This window comes from Hirundo rustica, chromosome 6, assembly GCF_015227805.2.
Source record: "Hirundo rustica isolate bHirRus1 chromosome 6, bHirRus1.pri.v3, whole genome shotgun sequence".
Lineage (NCBI taxonomy): Eukaryota > Metazoa > Chordata > Aves > Passeriformes > Hirundinidae > Hirundo > Hirundo rustica.
Genome location: NC_053455.1, coordinates 14,599,036 through 14,617,622, shown reverse-complemented (window position 1 = coordinate 14,617,622; position 18,587 = coordinate 14,599,036). Strand labels below are relative to the sequence as shown.

At 43.8% G+C, this 18,587-nt stretch overlaps 1 protein-coding gene across 4 annotated transcripts in view; it reads right to left on the bottom strand.

The window, feature by feature from the left end:
- Positions 1–17,965, bottom strand: part of SYNE3 (spectrin repeat containing nuclear envelope family member 3) — a 67,010-nt gene extending 49,045 nt beyond the window's left edge. For 2 of the 4 annotated variants that reach the window (XM_040066591.1, XM_040066592.1), the window contains exon 1: positions 7,509–7,682. In XM_040066591.1, coding sequence (XP_039922525.1) covers positions 7,509–7,563 — 55 coding nt within the window. In that variant the 5' untranslated portion in view covers positions 7,564–7,682. Of the gene's footprint in view, positions 1–7,508; positions 7,683–17,485; positions 17,504–17,914 lie in introns of those variants that run through there. The other 2 variants (XM_040066595.2, XM_040066596.2) reach the window with 2 other exon arrangements.
- Positions 17,966–18,587: the final 622 nt, after the last annotated feature.

Below are 18,587 nucleotides of genomic sequence, written 5' to 3'. Positions count from 1 at the left end.
TACAAAAAGCACGTCTTAGGAACAGGAAAATGTAAGACAGATTACCTGCAGAAACTTGTAGCTGAACTTCTCCTGCAACACAACTCTCCCCACCTTCTCTGAATCACTCTCCATGACCCCCAGAACACTGCTTGGCAGTGTCTGGGTAGGCACAGGTTTCAGTGCCACAGAGGGATGACACCTCAGCCCTTGCCCAGCCCTGCCAGACCCTCTGGACATCCACAGCACAACCAGAGCTTGCACCGGTTTGTCTGAGGGAGGCTCAGTTCCACATGTGGGATATCTGTACCTCTGGAAGAGGGAGAGGTGAACATCTGACACAGGTGTCTCAACACTTGTCTCAAGTCAGCATCTCTCCTCTCCTGCTCTCTCATCCAAGCACAAAACCATTTAGCAAGGAGCAAAGTCAGATTACTGCAGCCAACACCTCTTCCCAAAATCCTGGAGGCAGGGGCAGCTGGAAGGATGCTATGGAGGGCACACACATTGTACCCCCAGCTCGCCCTTAGGCTGAATACCTCAACATGAATTAATGAGATCCAAAGCAACAGCAAGCTGGGTTTTGCTTTTAAAATCTGCTCCCGTAGTGCTGGGCTGGGCTGAAGAGAGGCAGAGGCAGCTTTGTTTCAGATGTGGTCTTGAAGCCATTTGCTGAAAGAGCAGATAAATGAATTAGCTGCCTGCTCTGCATTATAGCTCTGGGAGCCATGGACATGACTGGGTTTCCACTGCAGACCCTGACACAGACACAGGCAGAGGTCACTCCTCATGTGACCCACCTGGCACTTGCTGAGCCAAACTTCTCTGAGCAGTTCCTCCCTAAGTACAGCCACTGCAGGAGCCATGCTAGTGCATCTAATAACTCTTCTGGGACATTGCAAGATTTACTTATTTAATATTTGTAATATACTACTGAGAGCTTTTAAAATTATTTTGTAAATGCAGTATTTTTTTCTTAGGATTACCCTATTATTTTGCAGGGCTTCCTAATGTTCTATTTTCTCTCTGCCAGTCATACTGCGGTTCATGTTTGGTTTGTTTTTTTTTTAATTTAAATCTCTTAAACATTTCTTACAACCACTCCCATTTTACACATTCCTTTAAAGCCTACAATTATAGAACACAGGCTTTTAAATGGTTTCAATATGTTTTGGATTCTTATATTCACGTACTACTTGACTAGTTTCCAGAACACAGTTCTTACAAAAATAAAAGTACAAAAATGCTCCAGGAAAATTCAAACCATTCACCGTTAGGGAGACTATTTTCCAATTATTGAAATACTTCAAAGTTTTCATAACCCTTTTCATTTGGTTCTGGGATTGACTGGGAAAAAAAAAATTAAAAAACCCCACTGAACTGTATCAAATTTTAGAGAGAAGTATGAGCGTGGAAGCAATTTTGGTTCCAGGAATTGTATCTGGGATAATTTAGTAACTTTTCAGCTTCCCTAGATACAATAAAGAGAGCTCTGAGGAGGTGCAGAGCTGGGAGCTCTGCTTCAGATTGGAGCAGAGGTCAGGAGCTGCCACAGACCACAGAGCACTGACCCTTGCCTTTCCAAAGCTGAATATTCTTGGTCTACTCCAGGAGGAGCTACTGTGAATTTTGAACTCATCCAGCCCTGCCAGCCTTCCAAAAAGCCTCCAGGACAGCAGCTGCATCCAGCAGAGCCCAGTTAAACTGCCTGAGTAGGTGCAGAAGCTCTCAAGGTTTCAAATAAAAGGTGTAGTTATTTCTAGTGGCTCAAAACATAATCTTATCACCTCGGCCATCTTCCAGCACAGCCCTCTCCTGTGTTATTGGCAGTGAATGTTTATGACAGTCAGCAATTGTTTGCCCTAATTAATGAGCTAGACTATGAATAGGGTTTTTTTTTTGGAATAAACACATCCATATCCTCATTACAAGCATCCCTTTCAACCAAGGAATGCAACATTCTGAGTACTTACAGCACTCATCCATATCACAGCCTCTTCCTCTCCTTACAAAACAATCCACAGGAAATCTATGGCCAATGCAAGGCATTCTGCCACAGCATGATCACACCTGACAATATTCTCTTTGTTACCAAAACCTGAAAACCAGAGACATGTTCGATGCAGGCTAACTCTCAAAAAAATTCCTGATTTTTTTCAGCTGTTTGTTTAAAAATTAATGTCAAACTTTGGTGAGAGCCAGTACAAGAGGGATATCTTTTTGTTTCCTAAGACTGATGGGGAATATATATAATTCCCAGGTCTAAAAAGCCATTTCCTTAAAAAAAGGGATTGAGATTTAAAAATTGTTTTATACACGAATGGAATCATAGCATACAAGCAAGGCAGAATTGTGTCCTGGGGCCATCTTCTCATTTAAGGGATGATAATCAATAGATCTGATCACGGCATTTTTATTTTTAATTTCAATTTTCAAGTAATTTGGAAGTTAAAAGAGTAAGTGAGGACTCTAAATTACAAATCTTTCCCGATTCCATAAACTCCACACACCGACCTCTGCATTTCCAGGTCACTCTAGGAGACAGGTTGGTCTATCATGATTCCATTAGATAAGTAAAATGCAGGGTTTAGTTCTGGTCTACAACTTTTTTTACCATCAAGGAGATAGAGTATCTGTATTAAATAGCTGTCTGGTTTAGATTTTGCTTTTCTATCCCCACATTATTGAGGTATAAACAACCTTTAGAGCATTTATTCAGTCAGCCCTCCTGGGAAGTAAGACTATCCTATCCCTTTTACAGATAACAACCTGGGTTCAAAGGCACTTTGTGTCTTGCCTCTAAGCAGTAAGGAAATACTTGAAAGGACAAGAACAAAGTTAAAGATTCTGTTAATAAATGCTGCAGAGGGTGATTTTCAGCCTTTTCTCATCTGTACCACTTCAAGAGTCTCTGCTGAGATGTTGATAGCTTTTTAGTGACTTCAAACTTAATGACAAGAGCCTTCATTTTCCTAGTTACCATTCACAAACACTTTCGTCTGGGAAATCACAGGTTAAACACCTCTGCTCTACAACTTCAGCAAAGACTCTTCAGGCCCAGGAATCTGATGGGGAAATTACCCAAAAGATATCTATGAGTTTACCAATAATCTACATCTTGAGCAGCTGGGGAAAAGTTCCCAAGTAGGCTTGGTTTCAACTTTTCTCAGGTCCCTAAGTTTTACCATCAGTCAGCCAATAAAAAAAGCCCTGCAAGCCAACAGCATTAGTTTCACAGTCTCTGGAGACTAGAATTTATGTATTCAATTGTCTCCCACTTGTTCTCACAGACTGTATGATCCTTTAGTACTGGGTGCCAGTCACAGCACTGATACACTGACTAATAAATCTCTGTGGTATCTGCCCCTTGGCTAGAGATCAGTGAAAGACTCAGAGTGAATAATATATCTGATAAATCATTCCTCTTTTGCCGGTCATATTATCGTGTAGAGACAACCTCATTTTCCCAAAGGTGTGGTTATCCCTATTTGCCAAATATACTTTGCAAATTAGTTTTGCTCTGCAAACTATTCCCCAAGTAACTCTTCCTGGCAATCCTTGATACCCCAGCTGTGCTGCTTAGCTTTGGTTTGGCATCACAACCGTAATGAGAAATTGCCCATCTTCCCTGGCTAGCTGGGAACAGCTCTCCTTGTTTGTGTGTAGCTTGTCACGTGTTAGCTCCCAAGGGCCAGAGTCATAATCGGGACTCCAGAGTGTGCTGTCACAGCACCCTCGGTGAGCAGAAGTGCCCTACAGTTAAAAGGAAAATACCTGTGTCCCCAGGAGATTACAGAGGACGATTTGGAGGGGTTTGGCAATGAAAGCAAGGCATCAGTGTGTACTTAGGGACACAGAGCGATGGAGGGAAGAAAGGGCTGTCAGAGCCTTCAGCTGCATTGCCACTGCTCTGTGCAAGCTGCAGTGCTTCCACCATCCCTGCCCTCCACCCACCCCTTGGAACCAGAGACACTCAGAAAGAGACCCTCAAGCCCAGCTGGAGCATGTGGGCTCAGCACGGGCTGGATCTCACACCAGGAAAGGGGATTCACTGCACTGAACCACAGGCTGTAGGTGGGACACCCTGGGGTAGGAGCCCTGCATTTCCATGGGGAGTCCGTGCAAGAGAGGGAACTTCCAGGCAAGGAACCATACCAGAGGTGGGATAATACACCTTCTTCAGGAATCCTGTGTTCTGAAGCAGCCTACAGCTGTAATACGGATGCTCAGAGTTAAAGGATGTCAACCTGTCTGCAAGTCTGTATTCTTTCCTATTCCACATCACTGTTTCCACGCTTGGATCTGGGAGCTTTTACACACGCAATTTTTTCCACTTACAAGATCAGTGTTAAAATATTTTTTGACTATCATTTTACTATTTCACCTCTGAGTGTGTAACTTGGAGCACTGAGCACGTGGCTTTTAAACTAATAAATCTTTATAGTCAAGTATATACCGGAAATATTTCTTAGAAACAAAGTCATTGGCAAGTACTTTGCAAGTATGCTCTAAGGGCACAGGTCTTTTGTCCCATTTAAGGCAGCTGAAGGACTAACTCTCCAAAACAAGATTTGTCAGACATATATTTCAAAAAAATATGTGTTCAATTATGCTAATGATATATTTATACAGTGAAAGTGAGACTTACGGAATTGAAAAAAAGTTGCAAGTAGGACAATACTAATTTTAGATACTAAAGCTGTTGATTAAGAGTTATTTTCTTGGGATCAAAGCATGTGGCTACAGAAAAAATAGCAGGTTTTAATTTGCATGGAACAGAAAGATCGGTTTAAATAAAGAAAGAGAAAAATGACCCCTGAAAGAGATGAACACTTGAAATGCTGTCAAGAACACACAGGAGGCTTCACCTAAATAGTAAATAGCTATACCTAAATAGCTATACCTAATAGCTATACCTAAGTCAGCACTCTACATAATTAAAAGTAATATTTGCATTAATCTGATAATGCCAGGCTTTATATTGCAAAACAGCACTGGTTTGTGTTCAGAGAAACCCGCATGCAAACAAGGCCTGCCTGTGTCCCAAACAAGACACGCTATTAGAACCGCCAGCAACCTCAGAAACAAAGTCGATCACTGCGAAATGCTGGTTACAAATTAATTTCGAGCGGTTGAGAATATTTTTGGAATTAAATTAAATGGGCTGCTTTCTCGTGACTCATTTTTGCCTGAACTGTTGCAGTTTCCACATCTTCGTCACCCTCCCACAGTGCGAGCTCGCCAGGCAGGGTGGGTTAAAGAGCACGGCCACATCTGGTTTCAGCTGCTCAGACCAGCATGGCCACATCTGGTTTCAGCTGCACAGACCAGCATGGCCACATCTGGTTTCAGCTGCTCAGACCCCTCCAGCCGGCTGGGAACAGCCCAGCACCGCCACGGCTCCGGCGCTCTGGTGGCTCAGGACTTCACAGCGGGGAGGAAGAACACTTTTTTGGCAGTCTCCTATGCCAGGTGGGGGACCGAACTCCTGTTCTCCATAAACCCAGAGGGGACTGGAACCTCCTCCTGCTGAGATTCATCAAACCTCAAGCAAAGAGGAAAAAGGCAGCAGGAGCCAGCAGTGAGCTGCGTTTGTCAGCAGTCATCCCCCAGTGAGGAGGACCAGAGAGTTATTTACAGCTGTGATCACAGATAATTACCGTGCTGAGCAGCACAAGTAAAGCCAAGGCTTACTCTTCTCACACGTATCATCCACGAGCAACAGGCTTTTAGAAATGGAGTACTACGAGAAACCAAAGCTCTTTTATTCCCTGCAAACGTCTGAAGAGATCAGGCAGCTCTGCTCCATTCGGACCCCAAGAGGGCCTCAGGGAGTGCTGCTTCTCAGCAAGCTTGAAAATTCCACCCTAAATATATGGGACATATCCCTGGGGCTGCCAGAGAGCTAACACAGAGATACATTTAGAGCAACACGGGTCCATATCAGCCAAGGATTTGTATACACACACACTGGCAGACATAGCACTACCTATTCTCAAATGCTTGAAAGAAGGAAAAGTATTTGTTGAACTCGAATAATACATAGTTCTTCTACTAGGAGTAATAGACATCATGGCACAAACTCAATTTTGGTCTAAAAGAAATAAAAATATCTCCCCACTGTTACCCTGGTTTTTCTGAGTTTCTTTATTAGCCTTTTGATTTTCATAAATGGAGTCAGATCTTTTAGTTACTGTAGAATATTAGAGCAGTTTTTCTACCTTTCCCACAGAAGTAATATAAACAAATCCTTTGTTTTTCATTCTCTGTCTTTTGTTTGCATATTTCTAACCTGAAAACAATTGTAACTGACAATTCGTCTGGCCACTGAGGCTGAGGGGTGGAAACCCCAAAAAGCCAATCTTCTGCTAGACCCACAAATGTAAAAAAAGTAAAAGAATAAACAAAGGGGCTCTCTTCTCTCTGCTCTTTCAGCTGGGAGCTGGATCAGAAGAACCTCTGTGAAAATCTCTTGTGTACGTGTGATTTCTTTGTGTGTCTCAGTGACACCCCACTAGTCTCCAAAGCTATCTTCTAAAGATAACACGAACACCGGCTGTATTTTAAAGGTATTTTGTATCACTGACATTTTAATCTTTCTATTTCCCTTTCCATTTACAGATCAGGGCTCAGCAGGTACCTTCCAAAGGTTGATTCATAAAACAGGAGAAGCCAGTTATCATCTTCCTGAAGGAAAATATGCCCAGCTCTCATGAGGACAAATGCTGAAGCACCACAGAGCAGAGCCTCGGATGACCTTGTTTGGGTTCAATGAGCACAACACAAGCAACAAGGTTTGTGCAATCTATGCTCCCTAGTTAAAAAATAAATCTGAATTTCTTTAGTCCCCTTTTTTACCTACTGCATACCCACAGGTCATGTTTCAACAGCTATATATGAGACCTTAAACCCACACTCCAGCAAAGGGATCTCAGCAGTCGTAGTTCAGCAAACATTTTGGGGCTGTAAAAGCTGATATCATGTCTTGAGCGCCAGCCACGCTCCCAGCTCCCAACAGACTCTCTCTATTAACTTCGCCGACCGTCCCTTATCTCCAACCCTTCTGGTGCACACCACAGTAGGGATATTTTGGCTTCCTCTCTCCTGCCTCATCAAGGAGTTCCCCCTCCTGGCCTGCTGCTCACAAAAGTATTTATCAGGCCTTAGTTCCTTGCACTGAGCCCTCGCCCTTGGGCCCTCCCACTCTCTCCCCAGCACGCTGCGGTGCTGGCACCAGGCAGGAGGGGAGGCGTGGGCTTGCTCGGGGAAAAGCGCGCGAATGGGCTGATCTTGGCGCCCTTCACCAGCTGGGTCCTGCCAGAACTCACTTCTCTTTCCCCTTTCACTAGAACTCAAATCCTTGAAATTTCAAGACACTCGATATTGTTAACACTTCCATGTCTTTGGCAAATTTAATGCAAAGCAGAAAACGAGTGCAAAAGTTACTAGGAGCCAAAAGATACAGACGCACTGCCTGTCACAACCATCTCACTATATTATGAAATAAAAGTAACCTTGTAAAACCTTACCAAAATCCTGGGGAATCTGGTAAAAAGGGTAGGTAAAAGTCTGCGGTGATTCCATCAAAGTTCCCTGATGAGTTCCCAGCCTGGCCTCCACTGGGCGTTAGAACAGCAATTCGGCACAGTTGGCAGCACGAGCAAGTCTGGCACGAAGAGAAACCAGTGGCTTCCTCCTCACTAATGCAGGAGGAAGCACAGGACTTCCTCTCTGCCTCCTTCCGTGCTGCAGGAGTGAAAGAGGAGATGGCAATCCGAAGATATATTAGCGCAGGAAAAAAAATTAAAAAAAACCAAAGAAACCCAGAGCAGGGCATGCTGCCACTGTTTTAAACATAGGTGAGATTTAAATAGCAATAATCTCCTGAAACTATCTAGTTCAGGTCATCAACTAACAAGCTGGTTAATTCCTGTAAGGATTAATGCTTCAAATTATTATGCCTGACATGTTTGCTGAATGGGAACTAGTCAAGAATACACAGGATGAAGACCAGCAAGAAGTAAAAGTGCAGACAGGTACGTCAGAGCTCAGATTTTAGAACTCATTAACTCATGCTCTAACGTAATAATATTTCCTTATCTTCCACTTCTTTTTTTTTTTCTCTCAGGGTCTCTAGCAGGAAATTCCCTTCACAGACTGACACACTAATCTAGATTCTGCTCTCAGTTACAATCATGCAAAGACAAAAAGGAGGCTAGCTGTCATTTTCAGGAAATACCTCTGCTGCACAATTTGGCTGAATGGAATATACTTTGTAAGCATTAGCTGTCCCTCACGATGCAGCACATGATGAATTCTCCTTTCCTAATTCTCCAAAACTATTGGAAAATATAAAGCACCATTCTCCCTTGATAATTAAGATCCTGCTGGATCTTTCAGACATTTAATAAAACCCACTGGTTTTTGGTCTACCTACCCCACTACCACTTGCATCACCTTAATGGTGTAGATCTAATACACTCCAGGACCAAAACACGTGACACTTGCTCAGGTTGGTGTAAATCCAAAGCAAGTCCATAAGGCCAACAATCTCTCAGCTTTTTTAGTTGCTGTATGTCATACTTTATTATATACTGAGCAGCATTTCTAGAATTATAACTAATATGGAGGAAAAGTGGAGCAATCAGTGAAAGAAAGCAAAACATGGAGGGAAAGTTGGTTTGAATTCTACCTCCAAATTAGTAGCTACAGATAAAAACAGGGATAAAACTGCGAGCTTCTCCACCCACTTTGGAATCAGGCAGCACAAGGGAACAGCATGCAGAAAAACTGAAGAGAGGAGCAAAGATGGATGAAAACCCAGGTGGAAGAACAACAGGGGAACAGAAAATTTGTACCAAGCTAACTCTGTGAAGACGCAACTGTGGAGAATTAACTGAAGAGCAGTAGCCTCAGAGAGGCTGTGACCCCCATGTGCAGTGGTGACCTCAGCACAGCCAACCAAACAGAATTTTGGAGAAAAAAAAAAAAAATCCAAGGGACAGAAGAGGAGGAACACCTTAAGAGTTAGCAATGCCGATTGTACCTCTAGAGAGGGAACTGATATACCAACTACTTTCCAACTGTCTTGTTAGCCTTTTGCTAATATGAATAATCCTTAGAACTATATGAATATCTCAAAACACAAAAGCAGACAGACTAAACTATATGATATGTAGGGGACGTTGACTGGAGACTGGTCCACTTATCTGAAAGTCAAATCATGGTTATTTTAGTATTATGTTGTTTGAATGGGGGGGTGTGGGAGGGTGTGGTGTGTTAAATGCCTATAAATGAGCTCCTTTATGACTTTTCCCTTGTTCTTTCTCTCTTGTGGTATATCCATAGTCAGTGCAAATTTGCCATAATCCTAATTGTAAAAAAGAAATATTTTTTTAAAAAGCATTGAAACTAGTAGTACTGAGGAAGCATAGCATATGTGGCTAACATCAGCTATGCATAGCAGCTTCTAAAACAAGGTAAGAATCAGTCTCTTTGGGTGACTAATCTAGAAGGCAAAGGAGCTCCCCTGGTGAGTATGGACAGCCACAAGCTAGAGGCAGCAATGAGAGGATCAAACTAGCAGTGAAAAATGCAGCATTCCCCAGAAAATTTTCTGTAAGTTAGTATCACAACATATGTAAAATATATAAATACCACATTATCACTTGAGCATAATTCCCTTTAGACTGAACTCGATTTTATGTATTTCCATATTTTTAAAGTAAACCAGGTTCAGCAAAATATTCCAAATGTCCCCACAACATCTGACCTGCCATTCTCCTCTTTCCTATACAAAGAAGTCCATTTTCATATTCAGCAAGGGATGAAACTGTTTATCCCACTCTTCTGTTACGGTAATGGAAAGCATTAGAATGGCCCCTTCTTTGGGCTGACAAGCCTAAATTCAAACATGGATTCAGTTACATCTCTAACTGTGGTAACATCTGCTGTAGCTGTAACTCTTGTAACACATCTGTTGGATGATCTTAGATTACCTGGCAGCCCGTGGGCACGGCAAAGGAAACATTTCTCCAAACGCAGTGCAGCCCACGGAGTTAAATGACTGCACTGCCCAGTGATTAATCTACTGTAAGTGATACTCTGGGCAGACTGGCCTCATTGCCCACTAACAGTCTGCATCTTCAAGCAGGCAGTGATGTATTTGTCCTCTAACTGCTGACAAAGAGCAACCTGACAAAGAGCTATGAAACCCCTCAGACAGCAAACAGAGCAGCAGTATAAAATTTTTTCTTCAACCATAGTGATTGTGTTATATATTCTTACTACTCTGCAGATCATACTTCTAACTATATTTTAGTTGTGAATTAGAAAAACTTTGGTATAAAGGGACTGTCAGTGCAAGTGCTTCTCACCAAAGAATCCGGTTTGGGATTGCTATGCAAGGACTTTTCAGAAAAGAAACACATCAAGCAATTAGGTTATCCTGCCTACTGGGCTAGGAGGTACTGGCAGGGATAGCACACACAGGTGTGAAGCTCTTGATCTCCCTTTCTGGTTTTATGCAGTTTCACTTTATGTAAATAATGAATCATTACAAAGAACTTAATCATTATGCACAGCATCTTAAAGGTCTGGTTTACATCATCATTATGCTCTGTTCCATTCAGCAAGGAAAAACCCCCCAAAACAAACAAACAAAAAAGGATGTTGACTTACCAGCTAGCATTAAAAGAAACAAAAAAACTCAACTCACACACCAAACCAAACTCTGAAAAATGTCAGATCTGACCGGAGCAAGACTAAAAGAACCAAGAAGTGGATTAGCTGCTGATATAATTGCTTAACTGAGAAAAACATCTATTTGCAAATCCCCAAACTAAGGTGTAACCTTCTAGTAGCAATAACAGCACTTCACAAATACCAGTGATAGCTGACATAGGAAGGGCACTATAGAAAATAATTACCTTCAGAGCACTGAAGCACATCCAGGTAGATTCCTCAGCACTGACTAACTACAGCTATTCAACAATAAAAGGATTAAAAAAAAAAAAAGGGGGGGGGGGACATTTTAAGTATTGGGATTAAACGTGTCAACATAATTACTTATAAAAATGGTTTATATAAACACCTTCAGCTCTTTCATCAGACAGCAAATACTACTTCACTCTGCAGACCAGAATGACAGCACCAGCTCTCCTCCATCATAAGGTATTCACAGAATCACAGGTTAGCTGAGCTTGGAAAGGACCACTGAAGCTCATCTAACCCAACCTCCCTGCTCAGTCTCAGTCCCCTAGTAAAGAATGTTACTCAGGATTGTGTCTAGTTGAGTTCTGAGTCTCTCCAGAGGAGACTCCACAGCCTTTCTAGGCAACCTGTATTATCACAACATGCAATAGCTGAACAAGCAAAGACCTGAGGGGATGAATAGAGTAATGCTGAAGGCAAAAATACCTTTAGGGTGGCTGGTAGCTCCATCCCAAAGAGGAATTTCTCTTGTAGAAAAAACCAAACCAAACCAACCAACCAACAGAACAGCCCACTAAACAAACAAAAAACAAAACAAAAAACAAAACAAAACAAAACAAAACAAAACAAAAAAAAAAAACCCAAGACACTTGAAATGTTTTACTTTTTTTCAGGCTGCAGACATTTTCTGTAGATTGGCATTTCACACCAGCAGCACAACCAATGGAGTCGGCAGGTTTATAATCCTTAAGAGGAGAAAAAATCCCAGGCTCTGGTAAAGCTGAGGGCAATACCATCACAGAGCCAAGATTTTTACCCTGACTCCTGTAGACTTAAAAGACAAGGTAACAAGTAAATTTTTCCTTGGGTGCTCTCTTAATCTGGAAATCTAAATTAATGCGCGTCTGTGGTGTTTACTGAGCCAGTGTTATTAGCCAGTGTTAAAGTCTTACACTTCACACAAAGCCTGTGCTTAACCTGCTGCACCTACAGACCAATTCTGCTGACTTACATAAGAAACATTACCTACATCACCCAACTACTGTCATCTGCCATTCATATAACCACTACGACGCCTTGAGTGCTCATGCAAAGACTCTTGAGACTGATTAAGAAAAATCAGTCATCTAAGCTAAAGGAAATGCACAGACTGGGGAAGAACTGACAGCTTCAGAACTGATAGAAATAATTTCTTTTCTTTGGTCACTTTAAGGAACTTTAAGGCAGGAGTATATTTTCTCACATGACCCTGGTCTTTGCACAGAACTCACTTGAAAATGCAGTGGGTACATCAGTGCTTTGACATTTTCCACTTTCAGCTTCCCTGAACTCTGGGGTACAGAGCCTGGATAAAGACCAGCTGTTACATCTCTCAAAGTACTCCTCAGTCAGAAACAACACGTGTTTTTATGATACAATTGCCTCATTATAATGGCAGGAAAGTAACACAAGCATGTAATGCTTTAAATAACATATCACTTCTGTGTGAGATGGAGATAAAACGCAGCCAAAAGTAACCCCTACATTTTTTCACAGTTTAATTTATTATTGTAGTTGTGTCAGTCCAGATGAGTGAGTAGGCGAGTCAATGTGTGAGATAATCTTTTAGGGTGAAAAATCCAATCTTGGTTTTTAAATAAATCAAGTACCCAGATCCACTGTGGGCTGTTTACTCTGTCACACCTGTGACACCCTCCCACCACCTGGTTCCTACAACACACCTGCCACACACACCAAGCGTGCCCTAAGGGGTAAGATGTTAGGGTCCCATTTCACAGATGCTCTCAGCACATTTCACTGGTGCTCTCAGCAGCATCTGTCTTTCAAATGCAGCTTTTGACAGACCCAACAACACACAAAGCATCCAACGTCACTGGTCCCATTTTAAACCTCTGACTGTACATGCTCCATCAAGTTCACTGAGCAAACTTGTGGCAGGCAAAGCCTCATTAAGGGAGGTTTAGACGGGACACTAGGAAGCACTTCCTGCCTAACAGGGTGGTCAAACATTGCAATAGAGAGAGGTGGTCAGTGGCCCAAGCCTGTCAGGGTTTGAGGCACTCTGTCCCCTTAATAACATGCTTTAACTTCTGCTCAGCCTCAAACTGGTCAGGCAGCTGCACCAGGTGATTGCTGTAGGTCCCTTCTATTCTTATTACAATCATAATCAACCACAAGCAGAGCAGCATGTAGCCTTGTGTAAAGTGTGTCTAGGATTCCCTGGTGGCAGGCACTATATCTACTACGTAGAACAGTAAGTTCCCCAACACAAGCTATCCCACGTGGGGCTCTCATTCAGCTTGTGCTTCTAAGTACTACTGACACATTTCTCAAAAGGCTTTCTGCATAGCACAGCTGTAACAGCAGCTATTTCACCTTTCAGCAACACTAAATAAACAGTAATAAAGAACAAAACAAACAAGCCACAGCTTGAAACCTGAATTCCAATCAAATATACCTGAATTGCAATCAAATTACAATCTCCTGGTTCTCCCAGTTTCCTGCTACCTCTTAAATTCTTCCAGTATGTTTTTTATGCACCTGTTCAGTGATATCCCAAGGCTGAGACTGCCCTATAATCCTTAGTCTGTTATAGTCAAAGCAGAAATTCCCTTGAAATTCCTTGACATGAAGGACTTCATACAAAGTCCATGTCTTTTGATTAAGTGTAACAGAGATAAGAAGCTTGTAACAGCAGAGACATTAAAAACCAATTCTGTCTAAGGGAAAGAAATGTTTCCATACCCTCTTGATATCAAGGCACTTTCCTTGAAATACAATTAAGCAGTGTGCACAGACAGAGACATCAAAGATTGCTTATTATCTTGATACGGGGCATCACTGAGAACCATCACCCCAGTCAGACCTACCATTCTTTCCTCAGCATTGAGGTGGGGCCACTTCGGATACCTGAAGTTAAACACCCCAGAGCTCTATTCTCAGAGTGGTTTTTCTGTCATTCAGGGAGTACCATCCTGTGATCCAATTTATCAGCAATACAGGAACATATGATAAGCAATATTTCACGCTATTTTAAGTCTATGAAGCAGTGAAACCATGGCAAAGTCTAACAGACGGGATGTTGCAGAGTCATCAGTCCTTGTGGAAGGCAAGGACTGACTTGGAGCTCCAGCTCTTCAGAAGAGTGTGTAAGGAGCAATCCTTATGTAAGGCTCTCCACTTTCAGTTTAAAAGACTCCATTTCCTCAATACTTCAACTGTTATGCTCTCAACAAACACTGGAAAACAAACAAGAGTAAACTTTTAAACAAAAGAACAAGGCTCTGTTTAAGTTGATGCTGAGAACTCTGCAGCTAGCCATGGAAGTATTATTTAAAAAGTCTGCATATGCCAGTATCAGCCTCAGGCAATAAAATTGTATTTCAGACCACAATAGAAGCAAAATTTAAGGTTGTGACATTTGGGCCCTATAACTAATCAGTATCAGGCTGTTTTGAACTTTAAACACCGCATTTGATGGCAACTGATGACACAACGACACTTTTTAGTTTTTCTCATGTCATTTCAGACTACTTTAACCAGTATTAACTAAAGGCACTAAAGTCCTATCATTCAGTTGTTTGCAGAGCAGACTTGGATGATCAAAAGGGACCCTGAGCACCTGGTTTGTATGTTTTAATTTCACAGAATTACAGCCTGAAGAAGCTGAGACATTACTGACCATCAGTAAGCACTACCCTAAAAGATATATTTTCCTTCAAGAGAAGAGCATTCCACTTACTGCACTCCAAAGACAGTAAGAATGTTTTCAGCCAGACTCAAAGAGGTATTGAAGGACCTGGTATTTGTTCCTATTGATCTCAGGTGCCTGATGCCTTTGTCTTCGTATAGAAAACAGGTGCCTGATGCCTTTGTCTTCATATAGAAAACATGCCAAGCAAAAAAATTCCTTGTCAGTTACACCCCCTGTTAACATTCCTGGAGCTCAAGAATTTTTCCTGCTACAATGTGTGTTTCTCCTTTCACGTGCCTGAATTACCAGGATTCCACAATCCTTATGTGGACATACACAATCCAGTTATAAGGGGACCCTTTCTAAGGACACTATTGCACCTGTCTGTATGGTAGAACAAGTTTGAGAGAATATGCCAAAGCTGTGCCACAAAACCCCACCTGCAGCTAAGAAAACCAAAATCAAAACAGAAATCCAGTATCTTGTCATTGCTACAAATGATCTGGGATTTGTCCTGCCAGAACACATTATTTTGAGTCAGGATGAATGGTCCCTGCTTTTGCTTGGTTTCACGGGAATTATGTTCATACGATGGCAGTCCTGAAACTGTTGGCCAATTTTGTCAAAATAAAATAAATCTAAAGACACTAGCTGACATAGCCTTCCTGTACTTGTGCAAGTGTGTGCCTGGCAGAACAAAGACAGGAGCTGTGCCCTGGAGATGCAGGGATGTAAAAACAAAGCACTCTGTGACCAGGCCAACTCAGGAAATCAGATCTACAGAGCTCTGTTCCTTGGTTGATTAAAAGTATTCACTGAACTGTACCAAGAATTTCTGTTCCCATGTTCAAAATGCAATGTATCATATCTGTGTTACTTGTATGCTTTTAAGTTTCAAGGAAGATGCCAGTTTAGGGGCATTTGCTCAAAAAAATTCTCCCTTTCTCTTATAGCTTCATTTGCACCAAACACATTATTGCCAAATGGAGGTTGTCAAATATGAATGTATCACTCAGTCACTGAGCTAAAAACTTGGGAAAACTAGCAACTGTCTGATTTTAGACTTGCTTTTCCCTGTTGGCCTGTTTTTACAAAATTTGCAGGAACTTAATTACCTTGGAGCTGTTCTCCTTATGTCATACTTGGCTGAAAGCGAGAAATGGCAAAGAAATATTACATAAGGAACACATACCAAGACTCATGTGTATACATATATTAAGTGATGGCAAAAAGCCTTGTTTCCAACAGATGCCAGTTATCTTTCTGAAGCTGCAATGCAGGCATGGAGCATCCCCTCAGGCAATGGAATTGCTCTCCAAAGTCATGTGCATGCAGGTACAGCCACCTTCTGAGGCCAAGCATCCACAAGTGCACACAACAGTTTTGAGGATGATTTGTAAGCCACAGGTAAGCGGAGGAGCATAAAAAATGCCTTATTCCCAAAGAAAAGCTAGACACCTTTTTCAACGAGGTTAGTGCACAAAGGCCACACAGATGTCAGGAACAGGCTTGGAGGTACAGTACAAGTCCTGACCCAGATGAGAGGGAAAGGAAGAGAATGTGGCTGAAGGAAAGAACTGGAACTATCAGAAGAAATACAACAAGAGAGGCAAGTGCCACAATACCGCACCTTGAATGGTAGCTAATTCTGTTTTCCTTGGGGATTTAAGGGGACTGCGGATCTGGTGATTCACAAACAACACGGAAACAGCATTGGGTGTAGGGAAAAGCTCTCTTTATAGAGGGACCATCGGCATTGTCAGACTCCATTTCCTGACAACAAGCTTGTAGGGAACAATGTTGCTGTGACTCACCAAAAGATGTTTGTTTCTTGTGGAACAAAAAGTCACCACAGGAGTGAGTGCAATAAGTTACATTTCCTTGAGATCCAACTGGCTCACACATTTGGCAGCCACAGAGACTATGCCAAGCTGATGTGCATTTCAACAACCGCAGATTTGAGACACTTCCAGGAAAAGAAGGAAAACACTTGAAGGCAACCAATCAGCTTTTAAAGTTTTGTGGCATTTTAAAAATTCTTTCCCCAGAAAACAAGCACTGTGTACAAAGATTTTCAGATTACATGCACCATGTCAAGGGCTGAAAAGTAACATCCAAAACTAGCAGCAAGGAAGTGGCAAGAGTAGCATAGTGATTTTATTTTTCATTAATGATTCAAGACAGCCGGCTTAGATTTGAGGCAAAGGAGAAGACAGGCATCCTTGCTCTGATGAACTTGCAAAATAAAGCAGTGTCTTGCAACCATAATTTTCACAATTAGTAATATATGCATGCATAATTCCTGCAAATTTCAGTCTGTTAACCTATTTGAGTAGATCTATTTCTATGAATAAAATTTTCCTGGACAAAGATCTAAACTCACACAAGGCCAAGCCAATAAGGATGTGCAAATAAAAGAGACGGCAGAAAAGAGTGTATGAGAAACCAAAGCCATGGTATACCTTGGGGTGTGGAGGAACATTATGTACAGAAGTTACACAGAATGTTAGTAGCTCTTATAATAGCAAAAATGGGAAACTTTCTAGCTGTTTTGGAAGAAAATGTGAGACAAGGTCAGACCCCCTTAAGGGGAATCAGAGCTAAGCTAGGATGCACCTAACAGGTTTGAAGGGGAGAGAAGTGGGAAGGGAGAAGAGGAACAAGGACCTTGCAAACCGCAGTAGAGTCCTGGCAGCGGGGACCTACAGATGAAGAAATGTGACAGTAACGCTGAGCAACCGGCTTTGGCAAGAGCCTGACTTCTAGCTGAGGAAGAAAAGTTGCAGAATGCAGCTAACTGCTGAACCAGGCTGGCACTCGTTCGCAGATACGAATTTCTGAAAGAAGCTAAATAAAAAAGGCTTTACCCGTTTAGCGTACATTGCTTAGGGAGATACGCCGCAGTCACTGCAGCTGCGATATTAAGTGTATCAGGAGCAGACGAGGAGCTCTCACGGAGCTGTCCTGGCAAGGACAAGCCCTGCCGGCGCTCCCGCTCTGCGGCCCCGGCGGTGCCCGCTTCCCCCGTTACCCGGGCGGCCGGCCCGGGGCCCGAGCGGGGACCGGGCTGTCCCGGCGGCGTTCTGCCCCGGCGCGCCGAGCAACAGGAGGCGGGTCTGGAGCCGGGCGGGCTGACAGCGAGCCCCGCCGAGCCCGCCTGCCCTGTGCCGCGCTGCCGCCCGGCGGGGCGGACGGGACGGGACGGGACGGTGCAGTCCCAGGCGCCGCCGCCTCGTCGCTTCTCCCTCCCGCAGCCCCCCGATAGCCGCAACAGGCCCCGAGCGGCGCGGCAGGGCCCGTCCCACTCACCGCCGCGGCACCGCCGCCGCCGCTTCCCCCGCGGGCAGCCCAGGGCCGCGCTGCCTCTCCCCCGCCGCGCTGCGGCCGCTCGCTCAGCCTCGGCGGGGCCGCCCGGCACCGGCCCCGCCGCTCCGGGGGTGCGCGGGGCGGCGCGGAGGGCCCGCCCTCGCCGCCGCGGCCCGGCCCGGCGGGCGGTGTTATGTAAGCCGGGCCGGCCCGCCCTGCCAGCGCCGCCGGCCGCGGAGCCCCGCCGAGGGCAGCGGGGCCCGGCTGTCCTTGCGCCGCGGGAGGCCGTGCGCGCCCGGTCAGCACCCGCGCTCTGCTATTTTTAGCGGAGTAAAATGCAGCAGGAGAGGAGAAGCTGAGCTTCTCGCAGTATCGTGTTCTGGGGGACTCGGAGCTCTGGGAGTCACCGAACACCGGGCGACGGGCGACAAGCCGCGGGCGATCCTTGCACGTGCCGGTTGCTCCGGCGATCCGTGTCAGCACGTGGGGAAGGCTCTTAATGTTTCTTTTGAATGGCCAGCAAGCAGGCAGGCAGCTTGCATCTCAGCAGCTACACGTGCATGAACAACCCCAGCTCACCGCTTGCAGCGCCAACAGGAATTCATCTGGATGCATGAAGTGGTATTTTGGGGGGGGAAAAAATCAACGAAAACTATGGGAACAAAATCTGTTCCCA